The sequence below is a fragment of the Leopardus geoffroyi genome, chromosome B3 (assembly GCF_018350155.1).
Source record: "Leopardus geoffroyi isolate Oge1 chromosome B3, O.geoffroyi_Oge1_pat1.0, whole genome shotgun sequence".
NCBI classification, from domain to species: domain Eukaryota; kingdom Metazoa; phylum Chordata; class Mammalia; order Carnivora; family Felidae; genus Leopardus; species Leopardus geoffroyi.
Window position 1 is genome coordinate 17123685 of NC_059337.1, and position 22864 is coordinate 17146548.

At 52.1% G+C, this 22864-nt stretch overlaps 2 protein-coding genes across 3 annotated transcripts in view; one reads left to right on the forward strand and one right to left on the reverse strand.

The window, feature by feature from the left end:
- Positions 1-779: 779 nt before the first annotated feature.
- PGPEP1L (pyroglutamyl-peptidase I like) lies at positions 780-2882 on the forward strand. Its single transcript, XM_045448756.1, is given in 4 exon segments — positions 780-1181; positions 1184-1305; positions 2098-2190; positions 2192-2882. Coding segments are annotated over 4 exon segments (660 nt in total). The 5' UTR covers positions 780-854; the 3' UTR covers positions 2310-2882.
- Positions 2883-5423: 2541 nt separating this feature from the next.
- IGF1R (insulin like growth factor 1 receptor) overlaps positions 5424-22864 on the reverse strand; it is a 310595-nt gene continuing 293154 nt past the window's right edge. For both annotated transcript variants that reach the window (XM_045448754.1, XM_045448755.1), the window contains 2 exons: positions 22565-22699; positions 5424-13092 (listed from right to left, as the gene is read on the reverse strand). In XM_045448754.1, coding sequence (XP_045304710.1) covers positions 12711-13092; positions 22565-22699 — 517 coding nt within the window. In that variant the 3' untranslated portion in view covers positions 5424-12710. The remainder of the gene's footprint in view (positions 13093-22564; positions 22700-22864) is intronic.

A 22864-nucleotide genomic window follows, 5' to 3' on the forward strand; every position in this document is an offset into this window, starting at 1 on the left:
GAATCTGGGAAGACCTTCAACCGCAAGGAAATGGTGGCTGGGGAGTCGGTGGGGCTGGGATGATGAGGAGATGGGGCCCCGGAGCTGTGAACCCGGGGACCCTGGTTCTAGAGTGGCTGGTGGAGGTGCACTCCGCCCTCACGCTCCCCCCAGTGAGGTCCTAGCCGATTTTCTAAGGTTCTGGGTGTGTCTGCAAGAGTTTAAGCTGAAACACAGAGTAGGTCTTGGAAGAATATTCTGGAGAGAGAGAAGGAGGAAAATAAAGGGAATCTTTATTCCTTGCTGTGACTCAAAGACAGTTTCCACCTAACAGAGCGGCCCTTGGGTTGGGTCCTGGCCATGCCCAGGCAGGGCAGGTGGGCTGTGAGGTGAAGGGGGAGGAGGGAGGGGGAAGGGGGAGGAGGGAGGGGGGCGGGGGCGAGGACCTCTTGGGACTGGAAGAGAGGCGGAGGGAGATCTCATCTTCATGACGCCCAGGCTTTTTTTTTTTTAAATCCGAATAGAGTTATATGAAAAACTGTCCCCAAAACGGACAAAACCGTACAAACGTCCACAAAACAGGAAGCTCCGATGATGAGATCAACACAACGTGCAGCACCAAGCCGTTAAGACTCAGGTGTGTAGATAAAATGCTCCGCAGCTATTTTTTCAAAGAGGAAAAATAATCAGCTCAAAAAACCCTGGCAATATTTTAGTGCATTGTTACTAACTTCCTTTATTAGGGTTTCATACAAGAGCTGGAAGATTCTCCAGAAATGGGAAGCTTCTCCTGTGCGAGCCTTAGCCACCCGCTGGGGGGCAAAGAAGGGAATACGTTTTCCTGCCAGAATATTTGGACATATAAAAACAGTTAAATGAAATGCCGCGTGGCTTTCTATCCGGCTGTTTTTCATTCCAGCACATTCATGAGGGGCGGTCGGCGGGGAATCCCGGAGGTTGTGCCGGCCAGATGTGGGGTTGGAGCTGCTTTGGGCCCGGGGCTGGTTCTCCCTCGGCTTGGCCCTTCAGCTACATCCGGGAAGGCAGAGCAGGCCTCGGTTTCCCTACGCTCTCGGCCCTCCCTTGTGCTTCTGCAGCTTGTCATGCACATCGAGCTGGACGCCTCCGCCAAGGCCATCGTTCTGGAACAGCGCGCCAAGAACCGAGGTTCCTGGGATGCCGACATCCGGGGCTTCAGGCCCGCGCTCGCGGCGAGGGCCTTCCGGATGGCCCGGAAGTGATCGCGTCCGGGGTCAGCACGAGGGCACTCAGCAAGCTGGTGGCGGTGGAGGGCGCGCAGGTGGTCTACTCTCGCAATGCAGGCAGGTGCGCGCGGCGGGGTCGCGCAGGTGGTCTACTCTCGCAATGCAGGCAGGTGCGCGCGGCGGGGTCGTTCCCCGGGCGGGTGGGGAGGACGCGCGGCTGCACGACCAGCCCCCCTCCCGGGTCGTCCCCCTTCCCCACCGGGAGGCCATCCTGTGCCGTGCAGCGGCCACTTGCTCACACGGTGCAGACTAGCGCGTGGTCATCTCGCCCCCCCCTCCACCCCCCCGGGTCTCGGTTCCAACCCCCCCTCCCTCCATCCGGGCCTTCGGTGCCTTGCTAGAGAAGAGATGGGAAGGCGTGTTTCGAGAGGCACTAAAGTCTGTGGATGCTTTGTTTGTATTTCTTGCGGCCCGAGTTGTGAGTTAACTATTCTGATTCAGCCCCACACACAGGTTGATTTACCTTGTTCCTGCGAACTCTGACCCGCAGTGGATAGTTTCTCCTCCCCCCCCCCCCCCCCCAAGAGAATGAATGAAGAAGTGACTCAGTGCAGACACGAAAGAGAGGGGTTCCTAGGGGAAAAGGGGTTTGGGACTAGTCGCTTTGAAAATCTGGTCTCTTCCCGGGCCCGGCCACTTGATGGTCGTGGGATGGTGAGACCAAGAGTCAGTTCTTCCCGGCTCACTGCCAGCCACGTGCGCTTTCTGAGGCAGAAGAACAAAACCGAAGGCTTCCTGGGTGGCAGCCTACCCCCCTCAGGCTTTGGGGGTGCTGCGGAGGCCCTTTTGCTTACGTTGCCCTGGGGTGAGAGGCCCCGCGCCAGGAGTAACGTGGCACTTTGTGTGGTTGCAGATACGTCTGTGATTACACCTGCTACCTGTCTTTGCATCATGGGAATGGGCGCACGGCCCTCGTCCGCGTGCCTCCATTGTCCTGTTGGCTCCCAGGACGTGCTGGACGAGATGAGAAAGCCCGAGCTCAAAGCCCGGTTTGCAGAAAACTCAACCTCGGTGATTCCAGCCCCGGGGAACCGATGGGGGGACTGCTCCTTTAGAGAAAATTAAATGTTTCAATCCCGTGTGCAGAGTTCAACTGTGCTTTGAGAGACTTTTTAAAAATGGCTTGTAAAACAGTTTACACAGAGGGAGAAAGCTCTAAATTAGCCCAACGAAATCACAAAGGGTTATTTTATTGTCAGAAGAAAGAAGAACACTCTGAAAGGCAGACATTTCACAAGGGATTAACTAGCTTCAGTTATGGTTTTCATGACAATAAAATGAAATCCTAGTAATTTTTTTTCCCCTCTTAAAAAGACTATGCAGCGGGCCTGTGTGATCCTGCCCGGATTGCTAAAACCACAGACCTGTTTGGCAGAGCTGCGTGTGACGGGGTGATCTGTGACCAGCTGGCCGTGGGGAAGCACAGGTGTGGCTGCCGCTGGGTACCCCGTTCCTGGCCGCCCAGCTCATGCCTCCAGGTGCTGGGTGCAGCTTCTGAGCCACTGGGTCTCTAGTGTTTGGTTTTTCTTTTTCTAAAGTCTTTAAAAAAAATTGTGTTTTCATGCACAAGATAAAATTTACCCTTTAGCCATTAAAATTTTTTTTCTTTTAATGTTTATTTATTTTTGAGAGAGAGAGAGAGAGAGCATGAACAGAGGAGGGGCAGAGAGAGGGAGACACAGAATCTGAAGCAGGCTCTAGGCTCTGAACTGTCAGCACAGAGCCCCATGTGGGGCACGAACTCATGGACTGCGAGATCATGACCTGAGCTGAAGTCGGATGCTTAACCTACTGAGCCACCCAGGCACCCCTTTAGTGTCTGGTCTTAAAGGAGAATAGCTAGGTTTGGCTTCTCTGCCACAATGGGTGTTATACTTACTTTTTAGAAGCAAAATCTCCCCTTCTCAGCTATCATGTTGCCTTTGGGCAAACACTTGGCACTGGGTCTTGTGCCAAGCTGCTCAAAGCAAGGTTTTATCTTGTGTTTGCTAGGGGCAGATATCCAACGAGATACATTGTTTTTTTGGAGGAAGGGGTTGAAGGTGGCTAAGGTCTGGGAAATTTCTTGTTCCTTGTTGTGCTCCCTATCACTTTCATTTAATTACCTTAAAAAAAAAAAAAAAGCATTATTCACTTAGTATCCAGATTCCTTCACCATAAGAAAAAGCATTTGCAGCTTAATAACAGAGGAACTGGGCGGGCCTTGCTTGTTTGATCATTAGCTCTCTAGCACACTTGTGCCTTTGGAACAGACTTTACAGGACCCCTTTTGCAAATGAAACTCGGTTGTTTGACATAAACCAGTTCAGAGTCACATTGTAGCAGATCAAAGGCAGCCAAGCAGGATGGTACAGCCAGCATGCACACGCGTGGGTCCGGCCCCACTGGTTGCTAAAGTGGAGAGCCTTCCGTATTTGTAGGCAAACACCTGCTACCCAGAGCCCCGTGCCCACCCTCCACCCCCTGTAGCTTCTGTCTCAGGCCCGGGCAAGCAGGGGGCCTCGGGACCCAGCCTCAGGGTCATTTCAGACTGCTTGGCACCAGGCGATGCATGTTTTATAAACTTTTAGATGTCAGCCAGTTGGGAGGCCCAGAGCTCCCTCTTGATGACCATCCCCATCATCTCCCCCTGTGTGACCTCTGATGTTCCTCAGGGAGAATCCCAGAGGGCCCACTCACACCCCCCTGTCGGTACATCCTGGGGCCTGTTTACTTGGGGCTGTTACCTGGCGGTTCTGAGTCTGAGAGCTGACCCAGCTTAAACAGGTTGAACCCTGGGTTGATCACTTAATAGCTGGCGGGGGGGGGGGGGGGGGGGGGGCGGGTCTCCGGCACGTCTGTATGTTTGCTCATCCGAAGAAGAGTAAAGTCCTTCCTTTGCAGAGTCGTGAATATCTGGAGAGAACGGATGTGTGAGCGCCCCCCTCCCCTCCCCCCTTCCCCCCCCCCCCCCCACTCCCACACACACCTTGTGGAATCTGGGCTTGTGGCTGGACCCGCCGGGGAAGTACAGAAATAGCCCCGCGGGATCTGTGCTCTTTAAGAAGCGGCGCGGTGGGGAGAGGCTCTAACGTTTGTAAAGACGCAGCACCTTCACTCTGAGAAGACACTGCTGCCGCTTCCGGCTGAGGACGGGCGCGGAAGGCGCCGCCACAAGCTGGGAGCGCGACCCTGATCGGCCGGGGATCCTGGGAGCGCCGCGCCTGGGTCCTGTGTCACCAAGGCAGCCCACACCCCCGCCCGTGCCTCGGAAGTGCGTCTGCCTGTACTCATCGGGCTACTGACGGTCCCGAGTGCCAGGGGTGAGCAGAAACCCTGGGGCCACACCAAGAGCTTCAGACAGCCCTCTCTTTGAGAAAGGCCTTTTGTTTTTAGGTCCAAGTATTTGTGGGACTCATCGGATCTGAAATAACCATGGCCTTTGACCTCTGCTGCCCGCACCTTGCTACCCTGCCCTTTACACGGTGTCTGACCTTGTTCCTGGAGTGTAGTTTCTTACGATCGAAGTTTCGTGAAATGCTCAGCTTGCCTGATGTGCCTATGCATTTCTGGTCTGATTCCAGAACACTTACAGCTTGTTGCCTTTGAACATATATTCACATTTCTTACTGTAGCCATCCTCCCCCCCCCCCCCACCCTGGGGTGGGGGGGGAGGAAGCCCAGATTGTAGAGGCCCCGGGACAGGCCAAGGTCATCAGCTAGAAAGTAACATTTTGAACACCGCCAGGGGGCCACACCCCCACGTGGGCCTGCTTGGGTCTCACATGCCTCCTGACAAGGTATGCTGGCCACGAGGTACCAACAAGGACAGGGAAATGCGAAGTTGGAGTCCTTCGTCCCAGAGTCACCCGAGGGCAAACCTGGCTCTGCCTAACTTTTGTTCAGTGGAAGGTACAGGAAAAGTCTACGGATCAGTCAAAAACGAAGTACAGATTTCTCTATCTTATGTATTCAAATTTTCTGCTAGCTGATTTAATGGAGGGAGGGAGAAGAGCTTCCGTCTTCAGCAATTTGCATGCTGCAAAGACTCAGCTGTCAGAAATAAAGCAAAGCCTTCACGCAGAACACCTCCAAGCGACATGTGTGAACACACACATGCCACACGTAGCTCAGCTCCCCTGCCTCAGAAGCGTGGGGACTCTTCCAGAAAGGGAGGGGAACGAAATCAGAGACCAAAAATGCATACAGAATTCTTTTTATTTAACTTAAACCATGTAGTACTTTAACTACTAGAAAAAAGCAGAGTAAGAGAAACTAAAGTTGCCTTAGCTTCAGCCATTCAAAATAGACAAAGTTTCTTTTTTTTTTTCATAATGTAAAGAATCCAGAGTATATCGCAGTAACAGGAATAAATTCTTACAACAGAATATACAAAAACATTTTGAAATTTTTTTCATCTACTGATTTTTTTTATATAAACAGAGGATTTTTTTTTTTTAGGAATAATTTATACACAGAAAGTCATTTTATGTAACAAATTGGCCATGTTATTACCTTTTTTTTATACTTTTTTAAAAAACTTTTTTTAAACAAGAAAACTCAGAAAATGCATTATTTGCGATGCATCCATTCCATTGCGCCTTCTGGTTTGATTCTTTTTTCTCTTTGCCCCAGAGGTAGACACGCTGGCAAACCTCTCACCTCAACCTCACTGGCTTAGAAAGCAGACAGGTGTTTTCGCCAAGCACCTGTTCCACCTTTGGGTGTGTGTATGCAACGCCAAACATCTGAATGAACAGTTGAAAACAAAAAACCAATTGTTTCTGGACCTTTCTCCCATGTAGTGCAAAACATCCAGATGTTTCTAACGATGGAGATTTTGTGGAGTAGTGTAGACATGGCCAATAATCCATTGGGAGCGAGAGGAAATGGAGTCCGACTTAAACACATTTTTGTGTGTGTGTGTGTGTGTACTTTTTACGCAAAAGGACTTGTTTTGGACTGGAAAAATGTATCTTCGGTGTTCTGCCTTAAAGAAAAGAAATAGGGTCTCTTCCTTGTTAGAACAAAGCGCTAATCACGGTATGAGGCATGTAAGCAAACGGCCTGTGCGCACAGAGTTATCATTAGCGTGATAAGTCTGCATGCTGTGATCACCGCGCCATCAGGTCCTTCCCTCTCCAGGCACTGCATGCCCACGGTGACGGCCCGACCAACCAAACCAGATGCTCAGGAGCGCCAGGGCCACCGCTGGGCTGCAACGCCTCTGCTGTGTGCTTGGCCAATGAGGCTCCTTCAGTCTTACACTCCAAAGGGAAATGACCAGTGAAAGATGATCCCCTTCCCAACCAGAGGGTTCTGGAAGACCAAGATACTGAAGATACAGAACTACTTCTTAAATCATCATCATTCCTTTGTTATAAACTAGGGCACAAAGCATGGGGGAAAAGAGGGTGAACCAACGGCCTGGGTCAGGGGGAAAAAAAAACAAAAACAAAAACTTTTTTTTTTTTTTGGCATATTGTAAAGCTAGCTAGTAAACAGGTGTCCTAAAAAATGGATCACAAACACACATTTGCACACACAGAGAAAAAAAGTGTCTTTAAATTATTTTCGGCAATTATAAACTACAAACATTTTATAAAATTATTCTATGTTCTTACAAAAATGCAATGAAACATTTAATTAGTTCTTGTAAACCAGATCTTCGTCAACTGACTACCCGTAATCTACTGGACTTAAGAGCCCTATTGAAAACACTAATGAGTGACTAATTAAAACAATGTTTACCAGAAAGATGTGGACACACACAAACGTGGACGTACAGATGAGTGATCATTATGTTCTTGCATAACAAAGTAAAACAAAACCCTAAAGTCATGCCCCAGAACTGACAACCGACCGTTGTGATGCAGTTCGCATTCTTGAACGATCTCACTTAACTGCAACGACCGTTTCCAAAGTAGGATGTCAGGTTTATTTGTTGAAACCAAATGCCCTTGGATGACTGTTGCGCCTTGATGTGGTCTGATACCGTCAGAAACCATCAAGTTCAAAACGTGGCCCACACTTCTTGCTAGCCCTGTACCTTCTGCTCGCCACTCTGCTCCATGTCACGTCATGACCCTGGTACAGTGGTTTCCCGCTGCCTGATCATCCCACCCTCAAGGAGTGTTCATCTGCTTTTTCTCTAAATGACCAACTAGCCATCTAAGCCGGACGCCCAAAATGAAACCCTCTGGCCTGTCCAAGGTCTGTATCTTCAGCATCTCTGGCAACAGAGGTTCAATCTACACAACATCCTCTCTTGAAGTTCTCATTTGTGCCACCGACTAGTCAGAGGGGAGGAAGAAAGTTTGACTTTCATCACTGGTGCTTAGAGAGTGGATCTGGTCCGTATCGCCCAATGCTGCTTAGCCCAGGAAATTAAAAAAACAAAACAAAAACAACAACAATGACAAAAACAGCCGACAGACACAGAAGTAACAGTAACAAAAGAACCCCAAACCTTAAATGCGTTTCTGGGACTGCTGGAATGGGCCAAGGCATACTGTGGAGCATTACTGTCAACCGGAGGGTGCCTATGTTTTGGAAAGGAGTTGCCTTTGACACTGGCCGCCCCGGGAGGACCCGGCAGTGACAGCTGAGGACCTTGGGCCAAGCATCCTAGCCTTCTCACCGATCTGAGCTATAGTGTGACCTTGCCACAACAGCAGCCTGCATCATGCACAGCCACCCACCAACGGAGGTGAGCCGCTGAGAAAGAGGCTTTGGTGGGACAGACTGGCCTAGAATTTGGCATCATACTCGGCTCGGAAATCTGTTATCCCGACCAAAACACACCACACCTCACGCCAAGCATTTTGCCGTCGGGTAGTTCCACAGTCACCACTTTTTTTTTTTTTTTTTTTTTTTTTTTTAATTTTACCAAGCCACTTTTCCTACCATTGAAATGTCGTCCTAAGTCCTAAGAGACAGGTTGGAAGGAGAGGCCGCTGTCGGCCACGAACACGGTCTTCCATCTTCCAAGGAGGAAGCTCATTCCAACTGTGTGTCAAACGTCACGACATCCCACAAAGGAGAGCTGGAGTGGTCTGGGCGTCACACGGCTGACGTTCGACAGTGTCTCCAGAACACGCCAGCTCCTGCTGCCTCGGGGAAGGGCTGTGTGTGCTAACGTTTTAATGCTCACATCAATTCCATGATGTGCCTCAGTGGTTCACGTCACTTCAAGCAGCGTGAGCTGCTGTCAGGAGGAGGTTGCGTGGAAAAATGCCACAACGCAGCTTGATTAAATTATGTGGAGCATACGAAAGAGAAAAATCAAGAAGAGGTGGGAAAATCAGCATAAAATGAGGCTAGAACTGTGGACAGATGATGCCTTGGTAAAGTCAAGGTGGGTGGTTTGGTCCAGTAAAATGACTGCACCGTCACGCAAGCAAAATTTTCTTTTATTTAAGTGTCTCTGAAGCTTTCGTTAGGATGGGCACTATGCTATTACTGTTTTCTTTCTACTTAAAGAGAAACCACCTACGTAAAACAAAGACAGAAGGACACCAACAACTCGAGGACAGTTGAAACAAAACCCTTAGAACCAGCTGAATGATCTGTAGGAATCCAGTTGTGGAAACCGGTAGGTTTGTGCAAAAGAGGAGAGGCTACTATTCCCAGGGGTCACCTACAGTGCGGAAGAAGAAAACCCTGATCCGACAGTATTTCTCAGTGACCTTAAGATGCCAGGGGGCTGGGGAAAGAGAGTAGTGTGCTCGCAGGACGGAACTGCGGTGTGGGATCTGAAAGGAGCCACTGCCCTTCGGGAAAACCGCCACCGCGTCTCCCAGATAGGATCACCGGTGCCTGCGAGAGCAGCGTCTGGAAGCGGGCAGCGCGCCGTCCGCCCGGGAGCAGCAGGTGATGGGATGGAGGTGAGGCCCCGGGCGGGAGGCAGTGCCACCCGGGGAGGAGGCCGGGCGCCAACAGCCAGCCCCTTCCAGCCCGCAGGTTTGGTCTCTCTTTTCCCCGGGGGAGGAGGAGAGGAGGGTGAGATGGAGGAACAGTCTGGGGGGCGGGGGGGGGGGAGCTTTTCTCCCGCGTGCATCCTCGAGTGCAGGAAGGCCTGCTTTCTCGGGCAGGAGGCCTGGCGGGCCGGGCGCTCAAAGCGCTGATGTGGCCGCACCACCGAACTGAACCGGCGCAGGCCTGGGCCTTGGCGGCCAGAGCGGCGGCCCGAGACCCGGACACCGCGCGCGTACAGGTGCGGTTACGCCCAGAGACTGACTGCCCCCCCGCGGTGCTCCCTGTCCTCAAAACCTGCAAAACGAGCGCTCTTCCGGATGACAGAATCTGTGTGTCATTCACTCTGCGCAAAGTCCGTTTCAGTGACGGCCTGGGACAGCCGGGCGGCCTCCCCCCACCCACCAGGAAGGGAATCCTAAGGAGGAGCCTCTTAGGAGACCAAGCGAGGAGGAGGAGGAGAAAGAAACGAGACATCTGGGAGAAAGGCAAGCTGTCTGAAATGAGCGCAGAGGCGGGTTAGTGTTGCTTCGACCCCCGAATACAGCCTCCTGGCCTCTCCCTGCCTCATGTGCTCGGCCTGTGGTGTGGATGAGGTTACCGATATCAACGGCATATTGTCAGGTGCTGAGAGATGGGATATGTATTCTTCTGTATATATACACATATAAAAAAGAAGAGTGAGGTAGATAAATGTTTGAAAACCAAAACCAAAACCAAAACACGAAAACAAAACCAAAAAACCAAAAGAAACCCGAAAACTGTCCTGTCTTACACACACACACACACACGCACACACGCACACGCACACAAAACCCTTTCCTCAGTATTTAAATTCATCACTGGGGGCTTCTCTACAGTGATTGAAACCGGTATCACAAAATAAATTAAAACTCCTACATAGAATACCTTCTTAACTTTTTTTCTTTTTCTCATTTTTTTTTCCTTAAGGGAGAAAAACCATGGGGCAGAGGCTAGAGAACATCGCAGGACTTAAGGTACTGACCAGAAAAAGCACGACATGCTTGCTTTCTCGTGTTTCGTCTCCAGTCACGACTAGCAACCATCAGACTTTAGCTTTGTTCCTCCTCGTAATTGAAACATTTCCATCCCAGAAGCAACTCGGGTGCTGTCATCACTCTGGTGAGAAGTGCTAAAAACTAAACAAAACAAGACCCCCGGGCCCCGAGGACTGGGATTCCTGGCCGAGGAGAAGCGAGCCAGCGCCAGGGCTCTGGTCCCTCCCCTGCGCCCCCCCCCCCCCCCCCCGGGGAGCGCACCGGGCTCCAGGGCCATGGGCCACCATGGTGCCCATGCGTGCCCGACCCTTCCGGCCCTGCACCCTGGAGGGGGTGGGGGTGGGGGGCCGGCTGACGCCCTGAGGAGGCCACCCCCGTGGCTCCCTCCGCCCCAGTGCCCAGGAGGCCCCCCAGGGAGTTTCTGGTTCTGGAGACAGGTAGGCGGGTCTGGAGGGTGGTGGCGGAGGCCATGGAGGGGCCCGCCGGACCCCGCTCCGCTGCACCCTTGGACTCAGCAGCTGTTTTTCATGGGATGGAAGGATTAAATATCCATAAAAAAAAAAAAAAAAAAAAAGAAGTAATCCAAATGCCTAGCGTCTGCAGTTCAAACTGCTGTTGTACCCAGGAATTAAAAAAATAGAGATATGTGTGTCACAACCAAAACGAAGGTGAGGGAAAGTGAAGGTGAGACTGTCCAACAACGCGACTAGAGACACTGAACGAGGACGTGCGACGTATTTAACCTTTTGTTTTCTGACCTGAGTTCGCGTCATGTCTTGCACTGTAACAGACTCCAGCGCGGTGAGAGAGCAGGCCGGGTGGGGGGTGGGGGGCGCTGCCTCCCTCGCCAGCCTCGTGCCCACACAGCCTACGGGTGGGAACGTAACTAACGGGCAGGGGGAGCGGGGAGGGGAGGGCGTATTTATAAAAAGGCATCAAACAGTTCATGGCAAATTATGTTCGAGAAGTATCGATTACTGGGAAGAGAGGAAGAAAGTCACGCACTCTAGTACAAAGCATAAGAAGTTTCTTGGAGTGAGCAGAGAGGGAAGGAGGGTAGACCTGAAGGTTTTCATAGATTAAATCCACAAAGATAAAGGACAAAAAAAATAGCAGCTTTTTTTTTTTTTTCTGTACAGACGTATAGATGAATATCTGAACCGTAAAAAAGTTATAAAAGTGACATTAAAGACGATGTGTATGCAAATGTTTCATGGTCTAACATAGAACTGTAAGACCCATGAAGAAGTCCTAGTAACAGAGAAAATGTCAACAAAGCTTAGAATGCTTGAATCCATTTACTGCTTTGCTTCTTACTGTTGTGGTGGTGTTTTGAATTTCTTTTCCTTGCAAACCTGCATAAACAGTTGGGCTGAGTCCCTGGAAACCCCTTCCCATCTGTGTCCTGGGGGCCGGGAGCGGGGGGCCAAGGGCAGGGGTGGGGAACAGGAGACTGGCACGTGGATGACCTTGACTCAAAGCCTGTCTTCCAGGCTCACGACAGGGCCTGTTTCCTCCACAATTCCGGGGGGCTAGCAGGTGGGGGTGGGGGAGAGGGGCAGGGAAGCCGGGTTCAACTTCTCCCAGTCTCCACTGAGAGAAAATCCCATCCTGTCCACTTCCCCCCAAACAATAGCCTAGTCAGAAAGCGATCAGACCTGTGTGAACGTAAGACTTGAAAAGAACGCCAGGGGCGACCAGATGGAGTGCATCATCCACGTGGCTCTTAAATGACGTGACTAGATACCATGCTCGCCCCATGCCTCTGGAAACAAGGAGATAAGTGCGGGGGTCGTGAGGGAGGAAGTTCAGGGTTTTGGCAGAATTTGGCAGCATTAAAATGGTGACAACCTTGAATGAATGATGGCCCTTTTTAAATCTCGTTATGTCCCTAAAAAGGTTAAAGATACAGTTAAAAAAATCCCGTCTCAAGGTGTTTTGTTTTGTTTTGTTTATAAAGACCTACGGTGACAGGCAGGTGTGTACAGGGGCAATGGGGGTGGGGGCCGCAGGGAGGGACAGCCATTTCCTCAATCTGATCAAAAGGGTGTCCCAGCTGGGGTTGCGGCAAATGTTTTTCTATCATGAAGCAGAAAGAAAGAGAAAGGTGAGAGAGAGAGAGAGAGAGAGAGAGAGAGAGAGAAGGGGCGGGGGGAGAGGGAGGGAGACAGATAATGAGAGGAGAGACTGGGAAAGAGTGAGGAGACTCGATTCTCAAGTGTTCTGTTGCTATTAAGTGTTGTCATTAAGGTTCTTAAAGGCCCATGTCAGTTAAGGGTTCGGGTAGGGAAATAAAAAGCTGCTTGCATATTGAAAAAAGGAACATCCCAAATGTGTTTACTGCAGAGAAGCCGTCTCCCGTGGGCAGCAATGGCAGTTCTGAAGATCCACTGAGGTACAGGAGGCTGTGAATAGATTGTTAAAACTCTCTCCCCCCACCCGCCGCCGAGCGTGCACACACGTTACTGTTTGCACGGGATCCGGGATCCGAGGATCAGCAGGTCGAAGACTGGGGCAGAGGCAAGGCCCTCTCGTTCTTGCGTCCCCCGTTCATGTGCGCGTAAGGCTGTCTCTCGTCGAAGCTGGCTCGCAGAACCAGCACGCCGGGGCCCGGGCCGTTCTCGGCCTTGTGTCCTGAGTGTCTGTCGGGCAGCGGCAGGGAGGACGAGGAGGCGGAGGGGTCCAGGGGGACGCTCTCCATGTCCTCCGGCTCCAGATCCAGCTCCTCCGGCTCCGGCGGCTTGTTCTCCTCGCTGTAGTAGAAGGAGACCTCCCGGAAGCTGGGTTCCATCTCGTCCTTGATGCTGCTGATGATCTCCAGGAAGGAAGGCCTCATCTTGGGGTTGTACTGCCAGCACATGCGCATCAGTTCAAACCTGAGGCGGAGACAGACAGACGGTGGGCCCGGCCGCGAACGGTGGCTCCAGGGCCACCTGCTGTGGCCTCCCCCCCACGCGCGGGCACTGAGAGCAGGGAGGCAGCTGGGCCATTTCTCTCTTGACGGCCCGACTGGCCCGCGCCGCTTTCGCTCTGGGGACCCAGGACCCTCCCCGGGGCTAAAACCCAACCTCTCATTTCCTGAGGACAAATCTAGGTTTACACACAGTCTGACATGACAGGTGTTATGGGGACAGTGCTAAGAAATAAAAATACAAACAAAAACCTACAGAGCGTCCTATCTGAAGTGTCTCTTGGAGCCACCAGTGAAACATTACTTCCAGAATTAGAGTGCAGGAAGCCTCTGGTTTCTCACTAATAAGGCTTAAGAATGGGGGCACCTGGGTGGCTCAGTTGGTCGAGCATCTGACTCTTGACTTCCACTGCTTCCCTTCTGCTACTGTTGTCACCAGAAGATTCTATTCTCTGTTTTGTTTTAAAAGTTCTGGCTAAAGAGGGGTGCCTAGGTGGCTCAGTCGGTTAAACGTCCGACTTCAGCTCAGGTCATAGTGTCATAGTTTGCGAGTTCCAGCCCTGCATTGGGCTCTGTGCTGACTGTGGAACCTGCTTGGGATTCATTCTCTCTCTCTCTCTCTCTCTCTCTCTCTCTCTCTCTCTCTCCCCCCCTCCCTCCCTCCCTCCCCCTGCTCTCTTTCTGCCCTTCCCTGCTTGGACTCTCTCAAAATAAATAAAAATAAACTTAAAAAAAAAAAAAAAAAAAGGCTTAGGAGCGATCACAGCTATCCTGAGAGTGACCCTCCCTTTCGTGCCACCTATGCAATTTCTAAGCTTCTTTCTGGGGCCTGGGGCCGGGCACGGCTGGCAGTGATGGGGGAAGGCCACAAGACAGAAGGAGCGTGCATCTAGGGTCTGAGGTCCCGGTCTAGCGCCGCCCAGGCTGCCTGCTGCCTGCCCACCACCCAGGCTCTGGCCTCGGGTCCAGGCTGAGCCAAATGAATCAGAGTCCTATGAAGACGTGTAGCCAGATGCCAACAAGGCGGGAGGGTGCGAGGGGCCCTGCCTAGGCAAGGGGGCGGGCAAAGAACATGGCATGAAACCTGTGCCAGGTCTCACCAGCTGGACCATGGTGGCACTTGGGCCGCAAACCTCTGTGAAGCCTTCAGAGTCCAGTGGACCACAGGAGGTGGCCGTCCCCCACCCCCCGCCGGAGAGCAGGAGGCTGCACAAGGAAGAAGGAGGGACGGTGTTGTGGTACAGCCAGCAGCCTGGACCCAGGGGAGGCCTGGGCTTGGACAAGGGTTCAGGATGACCAGGGGAGGAGGGCGTACTACTTATGAACCCAGAATGCAGAGAGACCCAGCTGAGTGGACCTTGGGAGCAAAAAGGAGGGTGACTGACATCCAGGCTGGCCACGGAGCCAGAGGAGGCTACGGTTCCGAGAAGGGGTTGGCGGGCGGCCCTTTCTCGCGTGAGCTTGGCACAGAAGAGCCTTCCCTTCCTTACTGTTCTCGCCAGAAGATACTATTCTCTGTTTGTTTTAAAACTTCTGGCTAAAGAGGGGCATTAAGCGGTTAAGCTCATGATCTCACAGTCTGTGGGTTCGAGCCCCACATGTGGTGCTGTGCTGACAGCCCAGAGCCTGGAGCCTGCTTCCGATTCTGTCTCCCTCTCTCTCTCTGCCCCTCCTCTGCTCACGCTCTGTCTCTCAAAAATAAACATTAAAAAAAATTTTAAAACTTCTGGCTAAGTCAGAGTGGCCAAAATGAACCAATCAGGAGACTATAGATGCTGGAGAGGATGTGGAGAAACGGGAACCCTCTTGCACTGTTGGTGGGAATGCAAATTGGTGCAGCCGCTCTGGAAAACAGTGTGGAGGTTCCTCAAAAATTAAAAATAGATACCCTATGACCCAGTAATAGCACTGCTAGGAATTTACCCAAGAGAGACAGGAATGCTGATGCATAGGGGCATTTGTACCCCCATGTTTATAGCAGCACTTTCAACAATAGCCAAATTCTGGAAGGGGCCTAAATGTCCATCAACTGATGAATGGATAAAGAAATTGCGGTTTATATACACAATGGAGTACTACGTGGCAATGAGAAAGAATGAAATATGGCCCTTTGTAGCAACGTGGTTGGAACTGGAGAATGTTATGCTAAGTGAAATAAGCCATACTGAGAAAGACAGATACCACATGTTTTCACTCTTATGTGGATCCTGAGAAACTTAACAGAAACCCATGGGGGGGGGGGGGGAGGAAAAAAAAAAAAGAGGTTAGAGTGGGAGAGAGCCAAAGTATAAGAGACTCTTAAAAACTGAGAACAAACTGAAGGTTGATGGGGGGTGGGAGGGAGGGGAGGGTGGGTGATGCGTATTGAGGAGGGCACCTTTTGGGATGAGCACTGGGTGTTGTATGGAAACCAATTTGACAATAAATTTCATATATTGAAAAAAAAAAACTTCTGGCTAAAGAAGACACTTTTCAATAAAAACGGCTAAATGGAAGGCTTGATTGACCACTTGCTCGTTTGGCCTCAGGGAAGAAGCCCAGGGGGCACGGAGACTGGTCTGCAAAGACAAAGCCCTAAGCCAACCTGGCCAAGCTACCTTGGGAAGTCCTGGGGGGAAAGGTGTCCAGTCCGGGAGGGAAGAGTACGTGACCTGCAGGGAGGGTGGGGGCCTGAGAGAGGCTTTCTGCCTGTGTCACTGCCAGGTTTTAGAAATCAGTTTTTGCAGATTATGTTGTACTGGACCAGCCACACCCATCTGTTCACATAGGTCTGTGGCTGCTTTCAAGGGACACCTGCTAGGTGAGTAGCTGGAACAGAGACTGCCTGGCCTAGAAGCCCAAGATACCGGCCATGTGGCCCTTTATGGAAAACGTTTACCACTCGTGCTTTAGCAGAAAAAGATGTGGACAAAATACGAAGACCAGATTTTTCGCCTTGGCCACGCCGCTAACCATGTGGCAGGGCTAACCTCTGGTTAATATACCCAGTAACATACAGGGTGTCGGGCAGGCGGGGTTTTGTGTGTGTGAACTGCTTGAATCCTCTCAAGTCCTAGAAGCAGGTGCATTGTAACATGTCCCCATTTTGTAGATGAAGCAGCAGAAACACCAAAAGAGTAAATAATTTGTCCAAGGTCCCCAAACTGGTGAGGCGGGAGCAGGATGGCATTCTCTGCGAAAGAGTATGGTTGTGCTTTGAAAACCACCTACCCTAGGAAAAGGAGTTTTCTCCACCTCAACAAGGGAAACCATGGTCCCCCTAGGAGAGCCATTCCTGTCCTCACAGTCACCGTGTGACAGCTCCTGCCTGGGGTCACGTGGCACACAAGCCTGCCTTCCCTTACCTCCCATTGCTGCCCAAGAGAAAGGACTCCCTTCCCACCCCCCACCCCCAACAAATGGGGCCATAAATACTCGAAACCCCTCTCTGTGGCTCGGCTGTGATTTCCTCTCTGGCTGACTGACTTGTCCCTGAATAGAAGTGCAGCCAAGGCCAAGAACATGTGATGTGCCCTGGCTCGGTGCCCCTGTGGCCAGGGGGAGGGGGGGAGGTGCTGAGAGGTGCCACCAGTGACTGGAGTGACATCAGCACAAACAAACCATGTGATGCCTCTCTTAAAGCCTTCCAGGGCTGCCCATAAAAGGAAGTCTTTCTTACTCTGTAGGACTCAAGACCTTGTTTACACTATCTCCACAAGAAAACTTTCCAGTAGACTCTAGAAGGATTTATGAGCTGATAAAACTCATCTTTAAAAAGGCACATGTTTTCCCTCTCTCTCTGCCCCTCCCCTGCTCGCTCGCTCTCTCAAAAATAAATAAACATTAAAAAACTTTTTTTAAAGGCACGTTTTAGAACTAGTCCGCTCTGGAGCAGTGCTTTACCCAAGGCCCCGTGGGGGGTGAGGGGATGTGCAGACCCTCCACCTGGGGCAGGAACAGGACCAAAGGGGGCTGCTGCCCTGCTGTGAAGCCGCTTCACAGAGGCAAGTGTGACCGGAGGAGGCGGTGTGAGGAAAGAGGGACAACTGTCCCGACCCCTCCCATCCTGCACACAGGGGGCCTCAGGATCGCCACCTTCCTCTAGGCCCTGCTGCATGCACGCTGGTGGTGATCACAAACCCAGGTGTGAGAGGCAGCCCAGCCTCGGGCCCGTGACAACCCAACCGATGCAACAAAGACCAGATTCTAGAAAGGCCCTGCAGGGCTTGGCACACCCCTCCTCCACCTCCTCCTGGCAGCCTAGAACAGCCAGGATTGTCTTATGAGCCGCTTCTCAGCGGCACCTGCCAGTGGGACGGCAGGCCTGCCCGTCGCCTTGCCCCATATCACTCTGGCTTTGGACTGAGACCAGACTCAGGGCGCAGGTACCACGGGACGGCCTGTAGTTGCGAGGCCAAACACGCACCAATGGCCATTCCTGACTGTTTGGATTCTACTCAAGCACCCTATTCCCACACAACCAGCACAGGATCACAGCAAGGAGGAAAACCATGTTCAAAGACTACAAGAACCACCAGAGTCCCCTGAATGTGTTTCAGTCTCCTCTGTGAGTTCGTGACTCTCTGGGCTAAAAAGTTACAATACTTTCCTGCATTGTGTATACTGAGCACTGCCCTGGCAAGGATCTGGACCTGTGACACCGTGGAAGTTTTACCAAAAAAGATACGGCTTCTTGGCCCAGGGCTTACAGCTCGCTGCACCTCTGCTCGAGCCCTCTCCTGCAGCATTACAACCCGGTCCTTCTGCCACCCAGCTTCTGAAAGCTGGGGCCTCGCCTCGCAGCCCTGTCTCTGGGACGTCAGCGGTCGGCACGCAGACACAGGCGCTCAAGGACACTCGCGGTGACGATACAGAGACGAGAGCTTAAGAGAAGGTTAAGGACAGGCTTTGTTGTCGATTTAAAGCCTAAGTGTTCTGCGCGGTTGAGGGGAGAGGGATTCTTGGCTGCTCCAGAGGAGCCCATCCCACCTGCTTGTAGTTACCACCAAGACGCCGCTGCGGAGCCGAAGCCCCCCACCCCCCACAGCCGCTGCACGCCAGCCCCCAGGTTACCCTACTGGTGCCCTCTCACACCGCTGGAGCCACACAGTGGAAGTGGTTTCTTTCCCACCCGGGCGCCCAGCAGGGCTTTTGGGCAACGCCCAGGAGCTCAGTGACGTTCCTCTCCTCTGGCAGAAACGGGAGTCCGCTCTTTTGTGCCCCGTAACCAAAGAACCCCTCTCCCAGAACACTTCTTCTTTACCTAAGCTCATCAATAAATTCAGAAGAACAACACAGACACTCCCTGCGCCATCAGCTAACCTCCTTCCATTCTGTTGTTTTCTTCGGAGGGAGAACGATTTGCCAGGGGGGTTCTGGAGGGCAAAGCAGAAATGCCTCCGGAATTAAACACGTAATATCCAAGAGTAACCTCTCCATGTGAATTTCCTTGTCACTCTATGCTGGGAACAGGAAGTCTACCGCCTTTCCCATGGCAGGTGGGCTGCTTCCCAGGCATATTAAATTAATACCAAAACTCCAGTCACCGGGAGGTGGATCAACTTTAGGGAGTCCCACAAGTTTCTCAGAGGCCGTTTCTCCGAGTCAAAGAGACAGCTCAAAAATAAAACCTCTCCTCCCGCTACCCCAAACCACACGAACAAAACCGACACCTGCTTTCTCAGACTGTGGCTAAGCTTCCTACAGCACCATCAGCCCCAGCATCAGCCTCTATTCTGGCACCAGACCCTCGGATGCAAACTCAGCAGGCATCACTCCTTATACTTCATTACTGAGATTTTTTTTTTTTTCTCTGAAGGAAGATTTTTCTTATAATGAGCTGATAAGAATACAGTGACCACACTGTTCATGGAGAACAGTCACCTGTGAGGCAACCTGGGAGTCAGTGGGGTGTGGTACCCAGCCCACGGTGATCCCCACCTCCTGGGGTTCATGCCTCCCGTAATCTCCTCCCACATCACAGAGGACCACCCCTGAGGTTCGGCCATGAAGGACACTGTGGCATCTGCTCCGCTCTGGAGTCCTTTGCTCTCGGGCAAGCTACAGGCCCATGGCCCAAAACTAGCCTACTGTCCAATTTTTTGGTGAGGCCTCTGAGCTAAGAATGGTTTTTTTTTTTTTTTAATTTTTTTTTTTCAACATTTATTTTTGGGACAGAGAGAGACAGAGCATGAACGGGGGAGGGGCAGAGAGAGAGGGAGACACAGAATCGGAAACAGGCTCCAGGCTCTGAGCCATCAGCCCAGAGCCTGACGCGGGGCTCGAACTCACGGACCGCGAGATCGTGACCTGGCTGAAGTCGGACACTTAACCGACTGCGCCACCCAGGCGCCCCAAGAATGGTTTTTATATTTGTAAATGGTTGGAAAAAAAATCAAAATAAGAATATTTTGTGACATGAAAATTATGTGAAATTCAAATCTCAGTATCCCCAAGTAAAGTTTTACCGGAGCACAGCCACACTCATTCACGTGGTATCTGTGACTGCGTTTGCACAATGAGATCGTATGAGACCACAGAGCTGAGAACACTTCCTATCTGTTTTTCTAGAGGTAAGTTTGCCAAGCCCTGCTTGGAGAAGCCAGCTGCATGCCACTTGCAAGTGGGTCCCGGCCCTAGTCAAGCCTTCCGATGACTGGAGCCTCGTGAGAGACTCTGAGCCAGAGCCATCCCGCTAAGCCGCTCCCAGGTTCCAGGCCTTCAGAAACTCCATGAGATGGTAAATGCTCATTGTTGGGTTTGGGATAATGACCCACTGTGTAAAAAACTAATACAGGTGCACAGAGGAAGCGTTTCCATGCTAGGGAAGAAAATGTGAGGGGCGCCTGGGTGGCTCAGTTGGTTAAGTGTCCGACTCTTGGTTTTGGCTCAGGTCATGATCTCACGGGTTTGTGAGTTCAAGTCCCCGGTCGGGATCCATGCTTGCAAAGCCTGCTTGGGATTTTCCTTCTTCTCTTTCTTTGCCCCTCTCCCCTGTGTGCTCTCTCTCTCTCTCTCTCTCTCTCCCTCCCTCTCTCTCTTTATATATATATATATATATATATATATATATATATATATATATGTATACATGTAAATTAAATGTATTATTATGTACCTATTTAATATAAATGCAAATTAATAAACATGTACTAAGTAACTTTTTGAGTCTCTTCTAACTTTGGGTTCTAAAACCTGAAGAGGCTAACTGGGAAGGTTCTTGAGGGATCTGGGAAACCTCATCCCCCCTCCCTGCCCCATATACATGGCCCTCTGAGAAATGGGGCCTCCTGTCATTGGTGGGTTTACTCTGCACCCCATGTCCAGGCCCATGCAGGCTTCCTAGTCCAGCCCCGGGCTCAAATGATCAGGGGGCTCCCCCACCCTCAACACACACACACACACACACACACACACACACACACACACACACATGTAGATGCCAGAATGCTGCTTCCCCTATGGCAGTCTTGGGTCCTCTTTCTTAATTCCATACCAGCTATCCCTGGGCTTCAGCTGAACAAACACTGAGAAGCAGCAGTTAGGAAGCATAAGGCTCAGCTAATGCACTCCAGAAGCACGGGGTGCTGCACCAAGTCCCCCAGCCCAGAGGTCCTACAGCTGCATGGTCAGAGCCATGGGAACAAGGCCTACCACATCGACGTGGATTCAGTTTTGGTAGCAACAAAGTGCTTCAGAAAAAATACACAAAACCCTGGTTTGTTGATGGACAGTGGTTTCTGCTTCCCAAGCTGTGGTAGTCCGATTCTAATATGCTCCCCCAGATTCCTGCCCCTGGGGTCAACGCCCTGTATAACCCCTCACCTGAATGTGGGTCAGACTAAGAAAGATGATGGGGTTTCACCTCGTTATGGAGTTTTCTCATCAGCTGACTCTGAGTTAACCAGCAGGGAGATGATCTGGGCTGGATGTGGCTTAATCAGCTAAAACAAATGGTAAAAGCAGCAAAGATTCTGTTGCTGGCCCTGAAGAAGTAAGCCACTCCGGTGGGAGAAGACCCATCCTCCGGAAGGCCGGCGGTTCTGCAGCCCTAGACATGAGTCCTGCCGGAGGCCCAGAACCTCAGATGCTGGCACCCCCAGGCTACGTCTGGATTTTGGGCTGATGAGACTGAGCCAAGGGGCCGGCACACCCGTGTCCAGAGTCCTGACCCAAGGAAACTGTGAGAGACTCAAAGGAGCAAAGGTTTCAGGACTGTCGAGGCCAGTTTCCCTGGTCCTCAGCGGACGTGGTATCAGACTCATAGTGGCAAACCCACCACCCTGAGGCCTGGCCTGGGGCCCCTGCTCGCTGGGGGCCTGGTGTGCGTGCAGGTGGCATATCTGGGGTGGGGGTCTTCCACACAGACACAGAGGCGGCCTGACATCTCCTCCGGGGTTGCTCCCAATGTGAAGCTACACCTGTCCTGAAGAACACTTCTGGAAAATTCCGGAACTGGTCCTGAGGCATGAGTGGTAGCCTACCTCTACCCATTGGGATCCAGAAGACTCTCTGAGCCCTGCCTTAACGTCCACGTGGAAAACAAGTCCACACTCTCTCCCTGCTCCTGCCCTGCACCCAATGACCCAACCACAGAACACCTTCACAGCCTCGTCTGACTCATTCCTCCTGTGAACAGTGAGGCCCTCTTGCCCTCGACAGCTCTGACCTGCGCCAACAAGGAGCACGACTAAGGATGCTGAGCAGCGAGGCCCAGGAGGGATCACGGACACCCTCCCATCATCGGACAAACCTCAGGAACAAAAAGCGGAATGTTTGTTGTTGTTGTTGTTGTTGTTGTTGTTAAAAAGAAGTGGTTTGAGGTAATGAATCTGCCAGCGCCCAAAGCTGTGCACCCCCGGGGCTGTGTCAGGGCCCCCTGACGGGCCAGCTGAACCACATTCCCAGTCCCCATGGGTCACTGGGTGAAGCCCCAGAAGGCGTGTTGCTTTCCCAGCTAATGACTTTGGTCAGCACTCAGCAGAGAAGAAACCTGGGGGGGGGGGAGGGGGGGCGCCACGGTGGAGGCGGCACGTGGTGGGAAGAGGACTGAGGTTTGCCCTACGTGGTGCCAGAGCAGTCCTGCCAAAGGCTGCAAGAGGCTCCGGGATTTGGCTTAAGAGCAACCAGTGCCATGTTGTTGCCCCCTCCCCGACTTTTTCTTAAACTCTGCATGGATCGCTTTGGTCAAATACTTCCCAGAGATGTCTGGCCTGAGACCCCAGGTGCAAACCAGGAGTAAAAGATTAAGGGAGATGCGGTGAGAACTTAAGGTGGCTCCGCAAAGGCCCAGGGTTCTTCCATCAGGATAACCTCCTTCCAAACCGCACCCCGCCCCCTCATCTCCACCTGCCGGGCCGCAGAGACTGGCTCTCAGAACCACCCATCTCGGGTGACCCAGGAAGGGTCATCGAGGAGGGGAATCTGAGGGAGGACATCAGGGGCCCAGGTGTACGTACAGCATGTCGGGGCAGTTGTCCGGCTTGTCCAGAAGGCCGCCCTCCATGACGAAGCGAAGCACTTGCTCGTTGGACAAGCCCTGGTACGGCTGCTCGGCCAGCGTGGCGATCTCCCAGAGAACGACCCCGAAGGACCTAGGGTGAGAGAGGGGACGTGAGGGCTCAGAGAGGGGTGGGCAGCCCTCACTGCCCCTTCCCTTCCAGCATTTCCCCACCCCGGGTGCTGAAAACGTGCCCTCGGAGTGGTGACTGAGCGAGCGTCCTCCAGGGCGCCCAGCAGCGGCGAAGCGTGGCCCTTGT